This window comes from Myotis daubentonii, chromosome 4 (assembly GCF_963259705.1).
Source record: "Myotis daubentonii chromosome 4, mMyoDau2.1, whole genome shotgun sequence".
Taxonomy (NCBI): Eukaryota; Metazoa; Chordata; class Mammalia; order Chiroptera; family Vespertilionidae; genus Myotis; species Myotis daubentonii.
In genome coordinates, this window is record NC_081843.1 from 79,363,872 (window position 1) to 79,387,283 (window position 23,412).

The 23,412-nt window shown below is 38.7% G+C and overlaps 2 protein-coding genes across 12 annotated transcripts in view; one reads left to right on the plus strand and one right to left on the minus strand.

Annotated features, from left to right (window-relative positions):
• Nucleotides 1-23,412, plus strand: part of LOC132233556 (survival motor neuron protein) — a 48,272-nt gene that overhangs the window by 7,487 nt on the left and 17,373 nt on the right. For 3 of the 8 annotated variants that reach the window (XM_059694397.1, XM_059694399.1, XM_059694394.1), the window contains 5 exons: nt 1,348-1,455; nt 2,694-2,804; nt 3,735-3,785; nt 10,756-10,781; nt 13,328-13,665. In XM_059694397.1, the coding sequence (XP_059550380.1) occupies nt 1,348-1,455; nt 2,694-2,804; nt 3,735-3,782 (267 nt within the window). In that variant the 3' untranslated portion in view covers nt 3,783-3,785; nt 10,756-10,781; nt 13,328-13,665. Of the gene's footprint in view, nt 1-1,347; nt 1,456-2,693; nt 2,805-3,734; nt 3,786-10,575; nt 10,619-10,755; nt 10,782-13,305; nt 13,666-23,412 lie in introns of those variants that run through there. The other 5 variants (XM_059694400.1, XM_059694398.1, XR_009452658.1 and 2 more) reach the window with 4 other exon arrangements.
• NAIP (NLR family apoptosis inhibitory protein) overlaps nt 17,432-23,412 on the minus strand; it is a 37,340-nt gene continuing 31,359 nt past the window's right edge. For 2 of the 4 annotated variants that reach the window (XM_059694390.1, XM_059694389.1), the window contains 4 exons: nt 23,193-23,345; nt 22,777-22,863; nt 19,247-19,411; nt 17,432-17,927 (listed from right to left, as the gene is read on the minus strand). In XM_059694390.1, coding sequence (XP_059550373.1) covers nt 17,563-17,927; nt 19,247-19,411; nt 22,777-22,863; nt 23,193-23,345 — 770 coding nt within the window. In that variant the 3' untranslated portion in view covers nt 17,432-17,562. Of the gene's footprint in view, nt 17,928-19,246; nt 19,412-22,776; nt 22,864-23,192; nt 23,346-23,412 lie in introns of those variants that run through there. The other 2 variants (XM_059694392.1, XM_059694393.1) reach the window with 2 other exon arrangements.

Sequence of the window (23,412 nt, forward strand, 5' to 3'; positions counted from 1 at the left end):
TACGGCCCGCTTGAAATGAATAAAACTAAAATAAAAAAAAAAAAGACCGTACCCTTTTATGTAATGATGTTTACTTTGAATTTATATTAGTTCACACAAACACTCCATCCATGCTTTTGTTCCGGCCCTCCGGTCCAGTTTAAGAACCCATTGTGGCCCTCGAGTCAAAAAGTTTGCCCACCCCTGTATTAGACTAATAATGTAGTGAACTTAAGTTAGAAAGTATATTTTATCAGCTGACTATCCTCATAGTTCCCGAAGTCACTTGGATAAAATATATAAAAATTGGAAGAGAATACAGTATTTACATCTAATACGGGTAAAATCCTAAGGAGCTCCCAAACTGTTATAGAGTAAATATTGTTTTCCTTAATGCTTCTTTTGGTTATAAGTAACAAATAAACTTTAAAAAAGATTTATATTCTAGGTTACATTGTGGAACCCAAGTATGTCCCTATTTGTTTTGTCTAAAGCAATGATTTCCTTGGAGGTTATGGTATTGAGGAAATAATAAATTTTTAAAATAAAGATATCAAGCATGATTTATTAAAACATTTCCTTAACATTTTCTTCAAGATCTCTCTCTTTTTTTAATCCTCACCTAAGGCGTGAGAATATCTTTTCCACTGATTTCTAGAAAGAATGGAAAGGAGCAGTGAGAGAGAGAGAGAGAGAGAGAGAGAGAGAGAGAGAGAGAGAGAGAGAGAGGGATTGATGCAAGAGAGAGACTTTGATGCGAGAGAGACACATCTGCACCAGGTACATGCTCTTGACCAGGAATCAAACCTGAGACCCTCTGGTGCTTGGGCTGATGCTCTAACTACTGAACCAGGGTTGCAAGGCTTTTCTTGAGATTTACATTATATTAGAGTTTCTAGAATGATCAAATCAATTTATGTGTGTGTCTGTATATATGTATGTGTATCTCATACTTTGGTCTAAGGGGCCTGATTTTTCTTGTTAAATGAGAGTTTACTAATTTTTACAATATATGCTCTAAATTAGCATATGTAACTACTAAAAGGACATCAATAAAAAGATTATACAGTCTAGATAATGAAATTATGGGATATATTGTTTTATGATTGAAATATCTTGCTAAAAACACTATCTCTTGATTTATAAGGTAATTAAAATATTTTCTTACTTTGATTTTACTCCCTGAATCTCTATAGAAAGGAAATGAGAAAAATCTAGATTAATGAGTCTATTTGATTTCAGCATTTGGTACATGCAATTCTATTTAATCTTTTTTATTTTTTATTTAAATTCTTTTGACATTAAATATTTTTTCCTCTTTTCATATTGAAGTTGGTAAATTAATCTTCCTTTGAAATACTTTTGCAGCCAGGTCTAAAATTTAATGGCCCACCACCACCACCACCACCACCACCACCACCTCCACCACCTCCCTTCCTATCATGCTGGCTGCCTCCGTTTCCTTCTGGACCACCAGTAAGTACAAAACAATTCAGATGAAACTTTGCTTTCATACATAGGTTCTAATGGGTAAAAATTTGAACCAAACCTCGGGTTTTTTTTGTTTTGTTTTTATCCTCACCCAAGGATATATTTAATGATTTTGAGAGAAAGTGAGAGAGACAGACAGAAACATAGATGTGAGAGAGAAACATTGATTGGTTGTCTCCCATATGCCCTCGGACCAGGGATCAAACCTGAAACCTAGAAATTAAGTGTCCAACCTTTTTAAAAAAACATTTTTACTGATTTCAGAGAGGAAGGGCGAGGGAAAGAGAGATAGAAACATCAATGATGAGAGAGAATCGATTGGCTGCCTCCTGCATGCCCCCTACTGGGGATTGAGCCTGCAACCTGGGCATGTGCCCTTGACTAGAATCAAACCCAGGACCCTTCAGTCCGCAGGCCAACGCTCTATCCACTGAGTCAAACCAGCTAGGGCAAGTCTGCAACCTTTTTTTTTTTCAGTGTATGGGACGATGTTCCAACCAACAGAGCCACCTGGCCAGGATGGGATTTTTTGTGTTTTTTGGGTTGTTTTTTTTTAATTTTTAATGCCCTTCTCTACCAGACTCATTCATTCCTCTTATTGCCCTAGCTCGTAGTCCTATATTGCCTGCATCCTTCCTGGTAGAAATTGTATCCCTTATTCTATAGGGAGGTAGTTCGTATTTGAAAGAATTTAAGTATACTGCATACAGGGATTTATGTGTTGTCTTTCCAGGTGTGCTTGGATGTTAGCTTGTGATCAAGTAGACTATTTGGATATCTACTGGTAGACTTTTAGATAACAACAGTAACCTAGATACAAAGATACTTTTTGGCCAACTGTGTGTGTTGGGTTGGGGGCAGTGCAGATGTTCACCCAACACCTTTATTTGAAATACTGTTAGGGTGTTTTTTAAGGAAAACCATCAAAGTATTTATGCTTGGTCTTTTACCCATTGTTTCATAAAGGAACAGAAAAATATATCTAATCAAACCAAGATGTTTAAACATTTTATGTGACCTATTTTTTTTTATTGTTGTTCAATTTAATTTTGTTGTTGTTACTGGTTGACTTTCTTCAAATGTCAGATTAAAAATAATTTTAATAGATAACATGGAATTTAGGGAAAGACACAGTTAACATCCAGCATTGTCTCTATAAAATGGATCTCCAGACTTCACATTTTTGTTTACTGACTTTAAAGTATATTATTCTTCATTTCCAGATAATTCCCCCACCTCCTCCCATATGTCCAGATTCTCTTGACGATGCTGATGCTTTGGGAAGTATGTTAATCTCTTGGTACATGAGTGGCTATCACACTGGTTACTATATGGTAAGTGATCATTCAACATCTTTTCCTGACACTTTGTGGTTGTGACTTTGTTGTGTTTGTGACTAAAAAGGTGATTTGTTACATTAGCCAGATCCTAAGGGTTTAAAACTACCTTAAAGTTGAAAAAATACAACTATTTGCCTAAGGCTTAAATTATTCTTCTATTGTCCCCATTTAATGTAATTATAGTGCAATTAAAAATCTTCCATGTGCCCAGCCATTGTTGCTCAGTGATTGAGTATTGACCTTTGAACCAGGAGGTCACAGTTCAATTCCCAGTCAGAGTACATGCCTAGTTTTCGGGCTCAATCCCCAGTGGGGGACATGCAGTGATCAATGATTCTGTCTCATCATTGATGTTTCTATCTCTCTCTCTTCCTCTCTGAAATCAATTAAAAATATATTTAAATACATATATATTTTAAAATCTTTCATGTTATTACATTATTTTGATTATACAATTTCTAATTTGATGACACTCTTTCTAAATTATTTTTCAATTTCATTAGTCTTCCTGTTTTGGGCAGGGGGATTTGGTTAATCCTCATGTGAGGATATTTTTTCCATTAATTTTTTAGAGAGTGGAATCTAGGAAAGGATGAGGGGGTGGGAGAGAGAGAAACATTGATGTGAGAGAGACACATTGACTAGTTATGTTCCACACACACCCTGACCAGGTCCAGGGATTGAACCTGCAACCCAGGTATGTGCCCTTGATCTGAAATCAAACCGGCTTCGGTTCAAGGGCAAGCACTCTAACTACTGACCCATACTGGCCATGGCTGTGATCACTTTTAAAGAGCATTGGAAGGCTATAAACTTATTTTTCATCATTATTTTATTAAATAGAATTAGTAAAATGTCTACGTGAAACAAAATGTTTATTCATATGTATATGCTATTCTTTAAATTTCTTTGTTTTCCTTACAGGGTTTCAAACAAAATCAAAAAGAAGGAAGGTGCTCACATTTTAATTAAGGAGTAAGTATGCCATTATTATAGAAGAGAAATCTTTTGTATAAATTTTATAGTTTGTGGAAAACATATTTTTAAAAAATTTTAAAATGTAGAAAAGTTAATATAAAACAATATTAAAGACATTTTGATGCCAAAGCTATTTGATAAAAGGTTTATCTGTATCCCCTCTAGAATTGTCATGATATCAAGGTATTTATCATCTCATCAAATACTTGTTGGTTGGTGGTGTGGAAATAAAAACATACTTGGTCTAGCCAGTTTGGCTCTGTAGACAGAGCGTTGGTCTGCAGACTGAAGGGTCCCAGGTTCGATTCTGGTCAAGGGCACGTGCCCAGGTTGCAGGCTCGATCCCCAGGAGGGGGCATGCAGGAGGCAGCCGACCAGTGATTCTCTCTCATCATTGATGTTTCTAGCTCTCCTTCTCCCTTCCTCTCTGAAATCAATAAAAATATATTTTAAAAAAGAAAAACATACTTTTCAATAAAGAGATCCTTAGAATCATTGGTAAAACTGCATCACTGTGGTCAGACAGCCAGATGTACTTTTTTAAAATATATTTTTATTGATTTCAGAGAGGAAGGGAGAGGGAGAGAGAGATAGAAGCATCAATGATGAGAGAGAATCACTGATCGGCTGCCTCCTGCATGCCCCCTCCTGGGGATCAAGCCCGCAACCCAGCATATGCACTTGACTGGAATTGAACCCAGAGCCCTTCAGTCCGCAGGCTGATGCTCTACCCACTGAACCAAACCAGCTAGGGCTGTATTTTTTTCACATATTACTTTACACTTTTGACTCATATTCATCTATATTTTTATGTGGATGCCATCATTGTGTGTGTGTGTGTGTGCGCGCACCCACTTAACATTACATTTTTTAAAAATTTTTATTTATTGAAATGAGAGAGAGAGAGAGATGAAAATACTGATTTGTTGTTCCACCCATTTATGCATGCATTAGTTGGTTCTTGGATGTGCCCTGAGGATTGAAACCACAACCTTGGCGTATTGGGACTGTGCCCTAACAAACTAAGCTACCCAGCCAGGGCCAGCATCACCTTTTTTATTTTTTAAGATTTTATATTGATTTTTAGAGAGAAGAAGAGAGAGGGAGGGAGGGAGAGAAACATCAATGTGAGAGTGACACATTAATCTGCTGCCTCCTGCATGCCCCCTACCAGAGATGGAGCCTGTTGATAGGTTATGCCACTGTTCCTTCAGTTTAGCATTCTGGATAGCGCTGCAGTAAATACTTCCTTACGTGTAGTGATTTGTTTCTATTCTGTCATAGCCTTAAGGTAAAATTCTGTGTTGTGGCTATTTGATAAAAGTTGTGGATATTATTATGACTTTTGGTAGATATTTCCATGTTGCCTTGAAAAGCAAATTTTGAAAACCATATTTTTTTTTTGATTTTCAAAATGGGAGATGCATTTCTGGGTGGGGTATTTTTTAAATTACATACATCACATTTGAAAGTAAAATTACTCAGGGAGGCAAAGAGGAGGAACATCTGTAGTCATTTCAACAATAAGGTTAAGATATAATAAATAAATGATAATTGCCTATATTTTATTCTTTGATTACAGTCATTTTTTATTTCATTGATGTTCTTCTTCAGCTAAGTCAGTGGTTGGCAAACCGTGGCTCGCGAGCCACATGCGGCACTTTGGCCCCTTGAGTGTGGCTCTTCCACAAAATACCACTTGCAGGCGCGCACGTGCGATTGAAACTTCATGGCCCATGCACAAAAGTCGGTTTTCGGCCTGGGCGAAACAAGTATACAAGACGAGTGTGGATGGGAGAGTTGGAAGGGATCAACCTCAGCGAACGTACCTCAATCTGATTGAGGACGTTTTTAGCAAAGGCCAGCTTAGGAGTACCCTAATTAAGTTAATAACAATGTACCTACCTATATAGTTTAAGTTTAAAAAATTTGGCTCTCAAAAGAAATTTCGATTGTACTGTTGATATTTGGCTCTGTTGACTAATGAGTTTGCCGACCACTGAGCTAGGTTATTGAGCCAAGTCTAAAAGGGTGAAGAGAAAAATTAGGCAGGGGATGAAATAGGTTAAAGTCTTCTAGACAGAAAGTATACAAAGCCTTCAGAGGCATTGTATATTTCAAGGCCCAAGCTAGCTCAAATGTCTTACCTTTGTTCCTAATGCCAGTCAGCCTTCTTATCTCCCCATTTGTATAATTTTCCCTCTTTCAATCTGCTCTCTACTTGTTTCTATTACATACCTTTTCTCATTATGTTATCTTTATATTTATATATTTCTTTCCTCTGTCATTAGAGGCAAGGCACTACATCTCATTTTTTTTTTTTCACTTTCCCCATTTTTTTAAAATTAAATCTTTATTGTTCAGATTATTACATTAGTTACTCTTATTTCCCACCATAACTCCCCTCTACCCAGTTCCCACCCCACCCTCCGCCCTCACTCCCCACCCACTGTCCTCATCCATAGGTGCACGATTATTGTCCAATCTCTTCCCACACCCCCACACCCCTTCCCCCCCCCCCGCAAGAATAGTCAGTCCATTCCCTTTCTATGTCCCTGATTTTATTACAATCACCAGTTCATACTGCTCATCAGATTATTTATTCACTTGATTTTTAGATTCACTTGTTGATAGATGTGTATTTGTTGTTCATAATTTGTATCTTTACCTTTTTCTTCTTCTTCCTCTTCTTAAAGGATACCTTTCAGCATCTATACTAATAAAAGAGAAAAATGGTAATTGGCGTACGACGATACCCTTTTCATTGGCTAATCAGCGAGATATGCAAATTAACTGCCAACTAAGATTGGCAGTTAACTGCCAACAAGATGGTGGTTAATTTGCATATGTAGGCACAATGCAGGGAGGTGAAAGGGAAAGCAGGAAGAAGCCCCCTGCCACTGACAGTGATCAGAAACCCAGGGGGGAGCTAAGAGCAGGGGGGCAGGGCAAAGGCGGCCCTGGGGCCGCCTTTGCCCTGCCCCCCAGCCATGATCGGAGAATCAGGTGCCTTTTCCGCCCTGGCCAGTGATAGCAGGAAGTAGGGGTGGAGCCAGCGATGGGAGCTGGGCACGGTCGAAGCTGGCAGTCCCAGGAGCTAGGGGTCCCTTGCCTGGGCCTAAAGCGAAGCCCACGATCGCGGGGCCGCTGCAGCTGCGGGTCCCCGCTGCCCGGGCCGGACGCCTCAGCCAGAGGCTTCCTGCAGGGGCAGGGGCGGAGCCCACGCGATCACGGCACCCCCCGCTGCCACTGCAGGTCCCCGCTGCCCTGGCCGGACGCCTAGGCCAGAGGTGTCAGGCCTGGGCAAGGGGCCGATCCTGCGATTGGAGGGTGATGGGGGTCAACGCCTGAGGGCTTCCCAGTATGTGAGAGGGGGCAGGCTGGGCTGAGGGACACTCCCCCCGCACCCCCCCCCACCCAGTGCACGAATTTCGTGCACCGGGCCCCTAGTTTCATATAATACTGGTTTGGTGGTGATGAACTCCTTTAGCTTTTTCTTATCTGTGAAGCTCTTTATCTGGCCTTCACTTCTGAATGATAGCTTTGCTGGATAAAGTAGTCTTGGTTGTAGGTTCTTGGCATTCATCACTTTGAATATTTCTTGCCACTCCCTTCTGGCCTGCAAAGTTTCTGTTGAGAAATCAGCTGACAGTCGTATGGGTATTCCCTTGTAGGTAACTGAGTTTCTTTCTCTTGCTGCTTTTAAGATTCTCTCTTTGTCTTTTGCTCTTGACATTATAATTATGATGTGTCTTGGTGTGGTCCTCTTTGGAGGCTGGGGGACCTGAGGGTGTGCCGGGGGACCTGAGACTGCGCCCCCCGCTTGGCACTGGGCCAGGGGACCTGAGGCTGTGCCCCCCCACCCGGCAGGGCTTGACAAGGGTGGGGTCAGCCAGGTCTGGATCTTGCCCACTGGGGGTGGGGCCGGCTGGGTCTGGGTCTTGTGTGATTTTGAGGTGCTGTGGGTGTGCGGGGACTTGACTCTGGGTCCCGTGGCATGCCTCAGACTCTGACAGGAGGAAGATTTTCATACACATTTTACTAATTTTCTTTCATCTCTGACATGTCTATTATAGAGAAAGGGCAAATAGCAATATTAAAATATTTCCTCTAATTAATGCCCTTTTAATGTGCATGAATTTCATGTACTGGGCCACTAGTTTTAAATAAAACCAGTTCTTGGTTTCCAGGCAGAAGACAGAGGTGAAGCAGTGTATCTGAGTATTATTGAGTCTTTGTGTTTACATAAAGACTTCTGGTTAAGAGTAAAAAAATCTTACTTTATAAATCTTGGTTTCAGTAGACTCTTCGGTATCTATTAATTTGCATTTTTATTATACAGGAAACTAAAAACTGCCATGTGAAATTTTTCTTTAATAATTTTTTTTGAGTCGTTAATGTGTTTGCTAGAGGTAGATATTTTATTTAATCCATATAGCACCATCAAGTTAGATAATTATTCCCGTTTTACACAAATGAGAAAGGCTCATAGAAGTAAAATGACTTGCGTTGGGCCACACAGCAAATGATGGAGCTCTGTGTGTACCACCTCAGAATTCTCCATTCAGCTTTCAGTCCCGTACCACATCCCCACCCTAGCAACTGTTTTTTCCAGGCTTTGTGGAATTTTGTCCCATGTATACATAATTTAGGATTTGGTCAAGGACCTAAATGGAAATCCTATATAAATTTCTGGAGGTCCTTCTCTTCAAATCACTCTTTAGACTTGCGTCTTCAAATTCCAGCTGCCTTATTCCAAGACCCAAACTACAATCTATTTCTTCCACCCAAGAACAATACTCTTTGCACAAGTTTCACTTTCCATGCTGCAATTTGAAAATTGAGTCCAGCCAAAAAAGGGGTGAAAGTGAAGTTCACCTTATGTGTTTCCCTTTCTCAAGGATTTCAGCCCTATACAATGTATTGTCCAGTGCCTGAAAACAGTTGTGCCATACAGGGTGGGGCAAAAGTAGGTTTACCATTGTGAGTGCAAAAGTTTATTTGTATATTATTACTTCCTAGAGGCCCGTTGCAGGAAGATTCCTGCAAGAATAGGGCTTCCTCGGGCCGATAGTGCTGCCAAGCCCCACTGCCCAGGGCCGCACACAGGGGTCCTGGCTGGCGTTGGGGCTTAGGCGGCACCTGGGGGTCCCAGCTGGTGGCGGGGCTTAGGCGGCACATGGGGGCCGGCCCTGCCTGCAGCATGCAAATTAGCCATCATCTTTGTTGGCAGGTAATTCGCATATCACTCTGATTGGCTGATGGGTGTAGCGAAGGTACAGTCGATTAGCATCTGTGTCTTTTATTAGTAGGGTTACTGATTATATTATTTTCTATACAAACAACTGTAAACCTACTTTTGCCCCACCCTGTATATTGTGCTGAGTTTTATAATCTGGCAGGAAAACAAGTACACTACCAGCTATTCCTACTATTTTTAAACAATGACTTTTCAGTTATTACATGTTTTCTGAAAGTTTAGAATTGGAGCAATTTTCAATATTTTTCATCCTGTGGAACACATTAAACTAATTACTAAAATTTTGCAACACATCAAAAAATGTATTTTTTGCTGATCTGACAAAATAGAAATAACTTTTATTCATTCACACCGGATGGCTGTTATGTTGGCTGTTGTGGTTTTTTATTTGACTATCTAAGGAAAAGAGGTCAGTGCTCCTGACTAAATAGTCAGATATTGAATGTTTTAAAAATTCTTGCAGCATAGTGGTTGAAAAGTCACTGGTCTATTGTATTGTGGTGGTTTAAAAAAATGTACTAAACAACATTACCTCTATATCTCTATAGTATGTAAGATTAATATATCACATTTGGGGTTATTATATATATTTCTATTTGGCAGTAATCTACTTTTAGCCTTTTTTTTTTTAATAATCCTCACCTGAGGATATTTTTCCATTGGTTTTTAGAAAGTAGAAGGGAGAGGGAGAGACAGAGAAAAACACTAATGAGAGAGCCACATTGATTGGTTGCCTCCTGCATGCCCCTGACCAGGGCCGGGAGCCTGCAACCAAGTACATGCCCTTGATTGGAATCAAGCCCATGACCCTTTAGTCCCCAGGCCAATGCTACATCCACTGAGCAAACCAGCTAGGGCTACTTTGGGCTTTTTTTTTTTAACACTATTCTGTAGAATTATTTTTGTGTATTGGTTAATTTTTAAGTTTGGGCTTCAAGTTCTAAATAGTTCTGTAGATCCATCATATGTTGTCATAGTGCTTCCTCAAAAGAGTAAACTAGTTAATAATGCCTTCATTTCTTCATACTTGTCTAATTGTTAAGAGTATCGCCCTGACCGGTTTGGCTCAGTGGATAGAGCGTCGGCCTAGGGACAGAAGGGTCCCAGGTTCGATTCCAGTCAAGGGCATGTACCTTGGTTGCGGGCACATCCCCGGTCTGGGGTGTGCAGGAGGCAGCTGATGGATGTTTCTCTCTCATTGATGTTTCTAACTCTCTATCCCTCTCCCTTCCTCTCTGTAAAAAAATCAATAAAATATATTTAAAAAAAAAGTATCTACTTGTTATAGTTTAAGAATTATTCTTCATTGTTATTCTTTTTTATAAAAAGGTTTTAAAATTTGAACTAATATTCAGTTTGTTCTTGTAATTCTATTGTTTAACTACATTGTTGCTTGTTACGTGTATCATTCCTGACAGGAAGATATATTTAAATGAAAATAAGACACAGAACTTTGTATATTACACTGCCTGCTATTTGTGTAAACATATGTTTACGTACATGTATATGCATGGATTATCATCTCAGGGTGATACGTTACCTATGAAGAGGAACTAGAAGACGAAGGCATGTGAGAGAGACTGCACAATGTACCCTTTTGTATTTTTGTGCTCTGTGCATTTATTGACCATAAAAAATAACATGTAATTAAAATAAATCTGATAAGATGTATCAATCGTTTAAACTTTTAATTTTTTATTTTTATAGGTAATTCATACAGTATTCCTTAAGAAGTAAGTGCTTTTTCCGCATTTCTTGTTTATATTTAGATGTATATGTATTCCGTATCAGTGTATAAAATTCTTGTTTTAGCCCTAACCGGTTTGGCTCAGTGGATAGAGCGTCGGCCTGCGGACTCAAGGGTCCCAGGTTCGATTCCGGTCAAGGGCATGTACCTTGGTTGCGGGCACATCCCCAGTGGGAGATGTGCAAGAGGCAGCTGATCGATGTTTCTCTCTCATCGATGTTTCTAACTCTCTATTCCTCTCCCTTCCTCTCTGTAAAAAATCAATAAAATATATTTTTTAAAAAAAATCCTTGTTTTAAACAGCTGCAGGATGTTCTTTTTTTTTTAATATATATATTTTATTGATTTTTTACAGAGAGGAAGGGAGAGCGATAGAGAGTTAGAAACATCGATGAGAGAGAAACATCGATCAGCTGCCTCCTGCACATCTCCTACTGGGGATATGCCCACAACCCAGGTACATGCCCTTGACCGGAATCGAACCTGGGACCTTTCAGTCCGCAGGCCGACGCTCTACAGGATATTCTTATGTATAAATGTACATCATACTTACTTTTTTTAAATATATTTTATTGATTTTTTTTTTACAGAGAGGAAGGGAGAGGGACAGAGTTAGAAACATCGATGAGAGAGAAACATCGATCAGCTGCCTCCTGCACACCTCCGACTGGGGATGTGCCCGCAACCAAGGTACATGCCCTTGACCGGAATCGAACCTGGGACTCTCGATTTCGCAGGCCGACGCTCTATCCACTGAGCCAACCGGTTAGGGCCATAATACTTATTTAATTGACCTCTTATGGATGGAAGTTTAGGCTGTTTGCAATTGTTTGCTGTTTAATATATAGTCAGTATTCTTTTACATAATTCTTTTTGTAGATATATGAGTACATTTCTAAAATTAAATAAATAGAACTGCTGGATTGAAGAGGATATGCATTTATAATTTTAATAGATTTTTGTTAAATTGTTCTCAGTAAAAATTGTGTTAATTTATATTCCCACCAATATTGTTCGTTTGTTTCCCACAGCCAAACCAATAATTTATCAAACCTTTAGGTCTTTGTCAATCTAATAGATGAAAATGATTGTCTTATTATATTTATAATTATTTTATTGTGAAGTTTAGCGCCTTTTTATGTGTTTGAGAGCTATGTATGTTTTCTAAAAACTTTATGAACATCACCTTTACACACTTTTCAAGTTGGATATGTTTTTCCTGTTGATTTGCAAAAATTCTTTGTAATGGTAACCATCCCTTTGTGATATGAGTTGTAGGTACTTTTTTCTACAACTAGTTTATCATTTTTTTGACCTTGCTTATAGTGATAGCAGTTGTCATTTTGATAGAAATGTTTGCTTTTTATGTAGTCATACTACTTTATTTTTATATAGTCAGATTCATTCCTTTTTTATGGCTTTTGGATTTTCTTCTAATGTTTTCATTTTTTTTCCTGTGTCTATATGGTTATTCCCCTATTACATTTTAAATATTTGTTTGCTCTTTTAAATTTTTGCTTATAAAATTTTATCTACTGTAAATCCTCCTTATTCATAGATTCTGGATTTGCAAATTTGCCTACTTGCTAAAATTTATCTGTAACCCCAGGATCAGTATTTCTGGCACTTTCGCTATAATTCATGGACAGATGCAGAAAGGTGAAAACTTTGAGTCACCTGACATAGATGTTCCCAGCTGATGTTGAGCAATGCTGTTTTCTTGTTTCAGTACTCATACTATAAACAAGTGCCCTTTCACAATCTGAGTGCTACGTTTTTGTGCCTTTTGATTTCACACTTTAAAATGGCCTTCAGACATTATGCAGAAGGGTTATCTAGTGCTTCCCAGGTACAAGAACTCAGATGTGCCTTGCAGAGAAAATACATATGTTGGTTAAGCTTCATTCTGGGCATGAGATGTAGTGCTGTTGGCTGTGAGTTCAGTGTTAATGCATCAATACTATTAATAATGTGTTTCAATGGAAACACATAAAACAAGGTTATTTATCTATTGGTTGATAAAAAAGCCATCACTTCTAGGAGTGATGGCTTTGTATTTATAAATTCCATGTTTGTGGTGACTTTTTAGAACATAACTGCCGTGAATAACGAGAGTCACCTGTATTTCCTTTTAATTCGTTTTACAAACAGTATACAGAAACATAAAGAGATGTGATAAATAACTGTTAGTAATTTTAATGAGAATTCAAGTACAGCAGACCCAAATTGTTTTTAACACATGATTTTGATCATTGTTTTGTATATAAGACATCAAATACCAGTGCTCCTTAAATTTTAAAAAAATATTCTTGCCCATTTACTCTTCCAAATGAATTTCACAATTAGTTTATTTAACTATTCCATAAATATAGAAATTAGTATTACACTAAGTATATTAGCACATTTTTATTCTAGTTTTATTTACCTTGATGAGTGTATTGCTTTCCATTTCCTCTCTTCTTTATGATTTTATAAGAAAACAGGTTTTTAAGTTTCATAATTATATCTAGACTTTTTTTCTTTCAAATTAAGGTGCAGCTCTCTCCCAAGGAGAAGGGTGTTTTGATATGCCCTGGTCGATGTGAACAGTTTTCATCTTTTCTTCATGAGCACTTGGTTGAATGGCACAATCTTCTACATTTACCTTTGTCATATGTGACTTGTGCTTAAGTAACCAGCCAGGTATTTGTAGGGAATAACCAGTTTGAATAACTGAACAATGGAAATGTGAGTAATTAAAAGAAACTCAAAGTCACATATAGTGCAGAAAAGTCAATCTGTCAACACATTTGTATATTGTAACTTTCTTAGTATATTAAGCTTTTTACTGATGCCTTTAAAAATAAATGATAAATATTTTTTAATCTTGACTATCTGAATATTTTTCTTTGGAATATATATGGTTAAGGGTAGAGTGTGTAGAAAGAAAACTACTCAGGGTAAAGGGGGTAGTATTATAAAGATACAACCAATTATAAAACAATCTTAATGAGAATCCATGGTTAAGAAACCCTAGCTGAAGCTGTGTCACAAGGACTGGGCCCAGCCAATCAGGAACCAAAGCTGTATTGTCTCTTGAAAGTCATATTGTCATTTTCCTCCTTGTACCTTCTCTTGTCTGACTGCCCCTCTCTCTTCCGGCCTCCTCCACGTGCTCATCATGCACACACCTAATATGGTTGGCCAAGCTATTCTCTCTTCATCTCCACCTTGTAGTTCCATCTCTCATTCATTTGACTATATCTCTATCTTTCCATTCAAATTCTTAGGAGATATTGTTTCAGTTTAGTCTAAAGTTTGGAGTCCATGGCACCTGGGGTATTTTCTAGTCTGTTTAGCTGCAGAAGATGTTAATATATAAATGCTATTTCTTTCTGAGGTTTTGCATGGGAAAACCAAATATGCCAGCATAACCGTACATATTTTTTTGAATAAATGAATATTGTGTGTTACGTAAACTTTGCAAAATGGGTTGTTCTATGGCTTAAGCTTTCTAGTACAGGTTAAGTAGCTTTTTACCATTTTTCATCACAATCAGCCAATATTTTATATATTTAGCATATTTTATTTGCCCAAATATGTGCCAGGTTAAATTGAGTTATGAAGGCAGCTTACTTGCCTTCTAAGATATTTTCGGATATTATCTCCCTTAATACTTAATAGTTGGAGAGTGGTCAGAGGTTCAGGAAAGTCATTTATTTCAGCAAATCTTATTTACTTATTTTTTGGAGTTTTTCGTTTTTTTAAATATATATTTTATTGATTTTTTTACAGAGCGGAAGGGAGAGGGATAGCGTTAGAAACATCGATGAGAGAGAAACACCGATCAGCTGCCTCCTGCACACCCTCTACTGGGGATGTGCCCACAACCAAGGTACATGCCCTTGACCGGAATCGAACCTGGGTCCCTTCAGTCCACAGGCCGACGCTCTATCCACTGAGCCAAACTGGTTAGGGCTCTTTTAAAAAAATATGTATTTTTAATGTATTTTTATTGATTTTAGAGAGGAAGGGAGAGGGAGAGAGAGATAGAAAGATCAGTAATGAGAAAGAATCATTCATCAGCTGCCTCCTGCACGCCCCACACTGGGGATCGAGTCGCCCAACCTGGGCATATGCCCTGGCTGGGAATTGAATCGTGACCTCTTGGTTCATAGGTCAACACTCAATCACTGAGCGACGCTGGTTGGGCTATTTTTATTCTTTAATATATTTTCTATTTCGGAGAAGAAGGGAGAGAAAGAAACATCACTGATGAGAGAGAATCATTGATTGGCTAAATCTCATTTAACTTTGTGTGCTAGGCACTATTCGAGTTTCTTAGGAGACAGCAGTGAACAGACATAACAATTACTGCTTATAGTGGTGGGAACTTTATAAGGTGGCAGATAGTGATACATGCTGTAGAGAAAAGTGAAGTAGGGAAATGGGTTAGGCAGAGTGAGATTGGAAGTGGGATGCCTTTCTAAAAAGAAAGGTCAGGAAACTTTATTGAGGTAACATTTTTTTTCTTTTTTAAATATATATTATTGATTATTTTACAGAGAAGAAGGGAGAGGGAAGGGAGAGGGATAGAGAGTCAGAAACATCGATGAGAGAGAAACATCGATCAGCTGCCTCCTGCACACTCCCCACTGGGGATGTGCCTGCAACTAAGGTACATGCCCTTGACCGGAATCGAACCTGGGACCCTTCAGTCCGCAGGCTGACGCTCTATCCACTGAGCCAAACAGGTTAGGGCTATTTAGGTAACATTTGAGTAGAGTTCTGAAGGTAATGAGAGCCACTCACATAAATGAGGGAGAACCTCCCTGGCAAAGGAAATGACAAGTGCAAAGGCCCTAAGACCGGCATGTTTTGCATGTTCAGGAAGCAGCAAAGAAACCAGTGCAGCTGAGTGGAATTGAGCAAGGAGGAGAGATTAAAGAGACAGAGGTAAGACGGGTAGTGAGGGGTCAGGTCATTTGTAGGCCATTGTAAGATCTTCAGCATTTACTTTGAGCTGGGAATCCATTGGAGGATTTTGAATAAAAGGGGTTGCATGATTGCATTTCTATGAAGAGCCTTCTGACTGCTATGTTGAAAATAGATCGTAAGTTTCAAGGGAAGAAGCAGGCCAACCCGTTAGGACCAATGGGTAGTAGTGGTTGGAGCTCAGTGTATTTTGCAAATGGAGCTCAGGATTTGCCAGTAGATATACAGGTGGAGTATGAAAGGTTTTGATCGAGGCAAGTGGAATTTAATGAGATGGAGAAGTCTGAATAAAGAGTACTTTGGTGGAAAGGAAGGGTAGAAGTTGGGTTTGGGATTATGAAGTTTGAGATGCTCTTAATGGGAGTTGGATATAAGTAGAGTTCAGAGGAGAGATCTGGACTAGAGATGAAAATTTAGAAGTTAGCCTAGATATTGAATTTAAAGCCATTCAACAGCATGAGATAGCCAAGGAAGTGCATTTAATAGAGATGTCAGAGGAAAACTTGGGTACTCCCAGTGTTTAGAGATCAGATATGAGGAGAAGCAGTAAAGGAAACAGAACTCTCAGTGAATTAGAAGGGAAGTCTTGGAAATCAAATGAAGAAAAGGTTTTGAGGAGGGAGTGATGAACCACATCAAAGCTACTGATGGGTCAAATGCTCATAACAAAAGTAGGATGAGACTGAAGTATTCATTGAATTTAGCAATGTGGAGGTCATCAGTGACCCTCATAAGAGCTGTTTTGGTGGCCAAGAGGAGGTAAAATCCTGGTGGGAGGAAATGTAAGAAAGAAAACAGTATACATAAACAACTGAAAGTGGTGTATATAAACAACTCTTTAAAAGAATTTTGTGGTTTTTTATTATTTGTTAATTTGCATATTAGTAAAATATAATATAGCTTTGTTTTAGAAAGTTATTTTTCTAATCTTGTTTCAGTTGTGAATATGTATATAAATGTGCAAATTTTTCAATATAGAATTTATTCCTTACTATGGGTCCTGGTTTTTAAAAAAGTTTGAAAAAATACAGAGTTAAAATAAAAAGGTGCAGGGAACGTTTAGAAAAGACGCTGAGGATATTAGGCAGGTTACTCATGTGGGCACAGTGGAAGGATTTTAGGAAGTTGGAGAGGTTGGGATATGTGAGAAAGGAAGAAGTTTAGAAACATACAAGTGAGTGTCAGGGCATTTGAATGAAAAGCCTCTGAATTAGAGCATTTTCCCCTAAATCCTATTTCTTCTTCACATTGGCAGTGGATAAAGGGAAGGTATAAGTAAACTTGACTACACCAAAATTAAATATACAGAACAGATCCTACAAGGATTAGGGAATATCTCTTGGCCCACAAAAGACTGTTAAAGACTGTTAAAGTGAACTCTTGTTTCACCTATGTGTGAAACTGATTTAGTCCTTAAGTTAGTCATTTCATATATAACCTGAATTCTTCCACACTGACTTTTAGCTAGATCAGTGCACCTCCCTCCACCCTCTCCTTCTGGCTTTGTTTCTCTTTACCACAGTTAGCCTGAAAACCTGATGCTAATGCTGGACTATGGAGGGTTAGATGTATAAACTTTAGTTGGGAAGGTCATTGAGAGACTTCAAAGATACTGGTAATACTGCTTCTTAAGCTCAGTGGTGGGCATGCAGGGTGTTACTGTTTTTACGTGCCTTACATGTTTTATAACTATTATTTTTGCCTGCAATATTTAGTAAAATGTTTTTGGATAATTAGGTTTTTAGAATTGTTGACAAAATTTTTCTTGATTCAGTAGTTTTTAGCTAAATCTTCTATTCCTGGATGATTGGAGAGAATGGCAATCTCCATTTCCAATGAATATTGAAGAGTTTAGATTGAGGGTGTTTTTCTTTTGTCGAAGTAAGCAGTGTGATGTCTTCTGCATCCAGGAGCCAGCTTAACATGTTGATTGTGGTGAGACTTGGCAGCCGTAACATACATTGACTCAAAGACTTCACTGTGGTGGCCTGAGCTCTGATACATTCAGTGTAATGCCTGGAAATTGTCAACTCTTGCAAGTTTGGCAAGTTGTCCAATACTTGAAAGAAATTTCTATATCCTTCTTCTGTAATCTTGTGATTCAGTGAAAGGTCTAAGTTCTCAAGTTTCTGGAAACCTCCACTGATTGCTACTTTGGCTGTAAAAGCAAAATATTTATGAAATGGGAATCATAAGACTTTTGTTTCAATAATGATCGACTAGATTATTTGAACCAACCTCCTCTCTCATCACCACTGGAAATAGAAAATGCCAATACATACATACATACATACATATATGTACGCACACATATATACATATAAATCAGGGGTGAGGAACCTTTTTCACCAAGGGCTATTTGGATATTTATAACCATATTATCACTCATGTACCATATACAATTATCAACTTAAAAATTATCCTGCTATATTTGGTCAAACATTTAATTAACTATTCCCTAATGGCTTCGAAGGGCCAGACCAAATGATTTCATGGGCCTTATACAGCCCGCAGGCCAGACATTCCCCATCCCTCCTCTAAAATCAATAAAAACAAAAAATTTGCCCTAGCAGGTTTGGCTTAGTGGATAGAGCATCGGCCAGCAAACTGAAAGGTCCCAGGTTTGATTCCAGTCAAGGGCACATGCCTGGGTTGTGGGCTCGATCCCCAGTGGGGGACTTGCGGGAGGCGGCCAATCCATGATTCTTATCATGGATGTTTCTATCTCTCTCTCCCTCTTCCTTCCTCTCTGAAATCAATAAAACTATATTTTAAAAAAACAAAAAACACAAATGTATTTAAAAAATTTTTTTAAAAAAAACACAGACTTGAGAGCTTGTATAGTCTCAAATGGGAGGACATGTTTAACTTCCAAATCTGACCAGGACATTAGAGGGAACAAACGATAAAATAGAGATAATGAAGTGAGTTGAACATTTTTAGAGAGAGAAAAATCTGTATAGACATATTTTTAAAGTATTTTTTTACTGATTTCAGAGAGGAAGGGGAGATAGAAACATCAATGATGAAAGAGAATCATTCATCGGCCATCTCCTGAATGCCACTAGAGATTGTGCCTGCAACCTGGGCATGTGCCTTGACCAGGAATCGAATCATGATCTGGTTCATAGGTTGACGCTCAAACCATTAAGCCACGCCGGCCGGGCAACTGTATCGACATTTTGAAGCAGAAAACTTGAGTAATATCACTGGCTTCATGCAAGCTGAAACGTTTTTTAAATCCTCACCTGAGGACATGTTTATTGATTTGCGAGAGGAAGAGAGAAGGAGGGAGGGAAAGAGAGAAAGATGGGCTGCCTCCCATACTCACCCTGATTTGAGGATTGAGCTGCAACATAGATATGCACCTTGACTGGAAACTGAACCCACAGTCTTTTTGGTGTACAGGACAATGTTCCAACCAACTGAACCACCCATCAAGGACAAGGTGAAACATTTTATCTGAGGGTAACTCACCAATTTCCATTATACTGTCATCATTTAAAGTCTTGAAAAATGAGAGAACTCGGAGACATCGAAGATGCTGACACTGCTGGATGATCAGTTTGGCCACCTGATGAATCCCATCCCCATTAGGAAGGATCAATTCTTCCAGACTGCTAAGAGAACCTAAAGTGTGGGCTATCAGAAGACAAAAAAAAAAAAAAAGAAGCTTTTTCATACTGTGTTCTCAAACAGTGGTCTCTAGCCTCAAAATCATGCACAGTGCAAGAGGCCCCATGTAGCATAGAGACTGTTCCTCTTCCTCTCCAAGGACAAGAGAAAGGGGTCAGCCTACACCTTGATCATTTTTTTAAAAGTATATTTTTTTATTGATTTCAGATAAGGGAGAGGGAGAGAGAGAGAAACATCAATGAGAGGGAATCATTGATCCGCTGCCTCCTACATGACCCCTACTGGGGATCAAGCCTGCAACCCGAGCATGTGCCCTTGACCAGAATCGAACTGGGACCCTTCAATCCACAAGCCGATGCTCTATCCACTGAGCAAAACTAGCTAGGGCCACCTTGATCTTCATTACAATGTCCAGACAACCATTTTTTCACCCTCCCCAGTCTTTCCTGCACTGAAGTGCAGAATACCTATCACATACCCATTTCCTCTTTTAGATTGAAGCTACTTCTGGCATCCTGGATACTCTCCTAGCTCCTGAAAGCCTTCTGCCCCTTTCTTTCAATCTCACCTCCTGCTATTATCTCAGTGATTTTTCCCTCTGCCTCACAGCACTAAAGCCTCACAATCCACCACTCTATCTTTCCTTTTCCTTTTCACTTTGATTCCATCCTTAACATGGTACATTATAGATTACTTGATCCCTAAAAAGTTCTCTACTTCTGAGGCGTCACACCTAGAGATGTTTTGAACACTTTCTACCTTAAAACAATGTCCCAGGCCCTGATCAGATGGCTCAGTTGGTTGGAGTGTTGTCCTCGTACACTGAAAGGTTGGGAATTTGGTTCCCAGTCAGGGCCCATACCCAGGTTGCAGGTTTGATCCCCGGTTGGGGTGTGTACAGGAGGCAACCAATCAATGTTTCTCACATTGATGTTTCTCTTCCTCTCTCTAAAATCAGCGAAAAGCATATCCTCAAGTGAGGATTTAAAAAAAAAAAATGTTCCAGACTTTTGCTTTCACTGTCCCAGTTCTTAAATAAGCCATTTCTACAAGAACTTGTGTTCCTTTTTGGGAAGCCAATATTCAGAAATCAAGATCTGGGCATCTGTTGTGCTCATTGCTATTAAGGTATTTTCTAGTGTCTCAGTTGACTGAGCTTAGAAATATAAATGTGTGTTTGAGTATAGAAATATATAGATAAATGGATATATCTGTGTATACGTTGATCTGTTTATGTGAATAGGATAAAACTATGAGTTCAGCCCATCTGGTGCGGCTCAGTGGTTGAGTGTGGACCTATGAACCAAGAGGTCACCGGTTCAATTCCAAATTAGGGCACATGCTCGAGTTGCAGGCTCAATCTTCAGTGTGGGGCATGCAGGAGACAGATGATCAATGATTCTCATCGATGTTTCTAGCTTTCCCTCTCGCTTCCTCTGTCTCTAAAATCAATAAAAACGCTTTTTTAAAAAACATCATGGATTCACACCAATATTTCCAAATCTAATTTAATACCTCAGGTTCTTTCTAACCTACCCTTTCAATATTTATAAATTCCTTCTCTAACAGTGAGGAAAGTTGGCTCTTGTTATACTGAGCGTATTTAATCAACCTGTTGTCTACACCAGGCACTTCCTTGACCCCTGATCCTGCCTCTGCCCCATTCAGCCCTCCTGCTCTTCCCCTACCCACATGGCTGCCTCCAAAGGAAGAAAAGAGGAGGAGGAGATCCAAGTGATCTTTAAGCATGCTAAAGTTTAAAAGGAACTAACTGTTCACTCCATATCTCCACTGACTCACCTTATGTTTTCCTGAGTTAAAAAGACATAATCCGCCCTGACTGGTTTGGCTTAGTGGATAGAGCGTCGGCCTACGGCCTGAAAGGTCCCAGGTTCGATTCCAGTCAAGGGCATGTACCCTGGTTGCAGGCACATCCCCAGTGGGGGATGTGCAGGAGGCAGCTGATCATTGTTTCTCTCTCATCGATGTTTCTAACTCTCTCTCCCTTCCTCTCTGTAAAAAAATCAATAAAATATATTCTTTAAAAAAAAAAAAAAAAGACATAATCCCCAAATACAGTCGCTTATGCTAAGTCCCATGTCACCAAACCAAGACTTCGGCTTTCAGCTCTCCAGAAATAGCATCTTAAACCAGGTGATCAGGAATCATCTGAGCAGCACTGGTTAGGTTACCAACCTTTAGAACTCTGCCATCCCCCTAAAGCAGTGGTTCTCAACCTGTGGGTCGCGACCCCTTTGGGGGTCGAACGACCCTTTCACAGGGGTCACCTAACACCATCGGAAAACACATATATAATTACATATTGTTTTGTGATTAATCACTATGCTTTAATTATGTTCAATTTGTAACAAAATACATCTTGCATATCAGATATTTACATTATGATTCATAACAATAGCAAAATTACAGTTATGAAGTAGCAACGAAAATAATTATATGGTGCCGAAACCGGTTTGGCTCAGGGGATAGAGCGTCGGCCTGCGGACTGAAGGGTCCCGGGTTCGATTCCGGTCAAGGGCATGTACCTGGGTTGCGGGCATATCCCCAGTAGGAGATGTGCAGGAGGCAGCTGATCGATGTTTCTATCTCATCGATGTTTCTAACTCTCTATCTCTCTCCCTCCCTCTCTGTAAAAAATCAATAAAATATATTTAAAAAAAAAAAAGAAAATAATTATATGGTTGGGGGTCACCACAACATGAGGAACTGTATTAAAGGGTTGCGGCATTAGGAAGATTGAGAACCACTGCCCTAAAGGAAATTATCCTTGCAATCATCAACCAACACTTTTACCTGGTATAACTTCTCGTTCCTGCTCTCTTCTGCCTATAAAAGTCATTCTGTGTAGCTCCTCAGAGCTCCTTTCTGTCTGCTAAACAGGATGTTCCCCAATTCAAATCCATTTTTACTTAAATAAACTTAAAATTGTTAATATGCCTCAGTTTGTTTTTTCCCGATCAGCATACATTTTTGTAATCATAAAAAAATGAAAAAGTAATTAAGCTCTTTTTATAGCCAGTCATTTTGTTAAATCTGGGTTTTCACATACTGAGTTTTCTTAACCTTAAAAGATAGTTTTATCTATATCCCAGAAACTTAAAACAACAGAGTTAACATGTTTGGAACGGGTACCTGCCAATGAAATTGCATAGTGGTGTAATGACCCTTAAGGCACTCTGAGAATAATCAAGGCATGTGAGGGTAAAAGTTGAGCAGCTCTGTCCCTTCCTCCTAATTAGCCAGGGTAGTTAATACATATTACGATTTGTTGTAGCTAATGCAAAATAGATGGAAGGATTTTGGAGGAAGAGAATAAAGAATAAGTAAAAGGCACTGTTTTGTATACATACCAAATTTTTCAGATGTTTCCTTATCGGGAAATTCTTGGAATTTAAGATTTAATATCTTCAGAGAAATAAAATTTGTCAGAATGGTGACTATAAAAGGGAAAATAAAAATCTAGTTATGTCAGTTACAACTCATATACCAAAAAGTAATGTGATTAAAGAATACTTTTAAAGTGATAGAAAATAATACAGTAATTCAGATAGAATTAATTAGTATGACTAAATAGGTAAGTCTTTGTGCAGGAAATAATTCTGATAACTAGAAATATTTAAACTTTTAGAAACAAATACAACTTATTTGATAACTCATTTAAGATCATATATCTATTACAATAGTTCTTTGGCATCAATTGCATATTGAAAATTTGGCTATTTTTAAAAACTGCATTAAACCAAAATTTTAAAATTGTAACTCTTACCAAATGGGATGGGTTTAAAAAATGCTCCAGAAAACTTAATTTCTTTGAGTTTCTTGCAGGAAGCGAGTACAGTCAAGAGAGACTCAAAATCCAAAAAAAAATTACATTGCAGATGGAAAACATTAAGGTTTGGCGAATTCTCAATTAATTTAACTGTAAAATATCAAGGATTTAAGAAATTAGGGAAGACTGCAAATTTCTATCAGGATTAGTCACATAA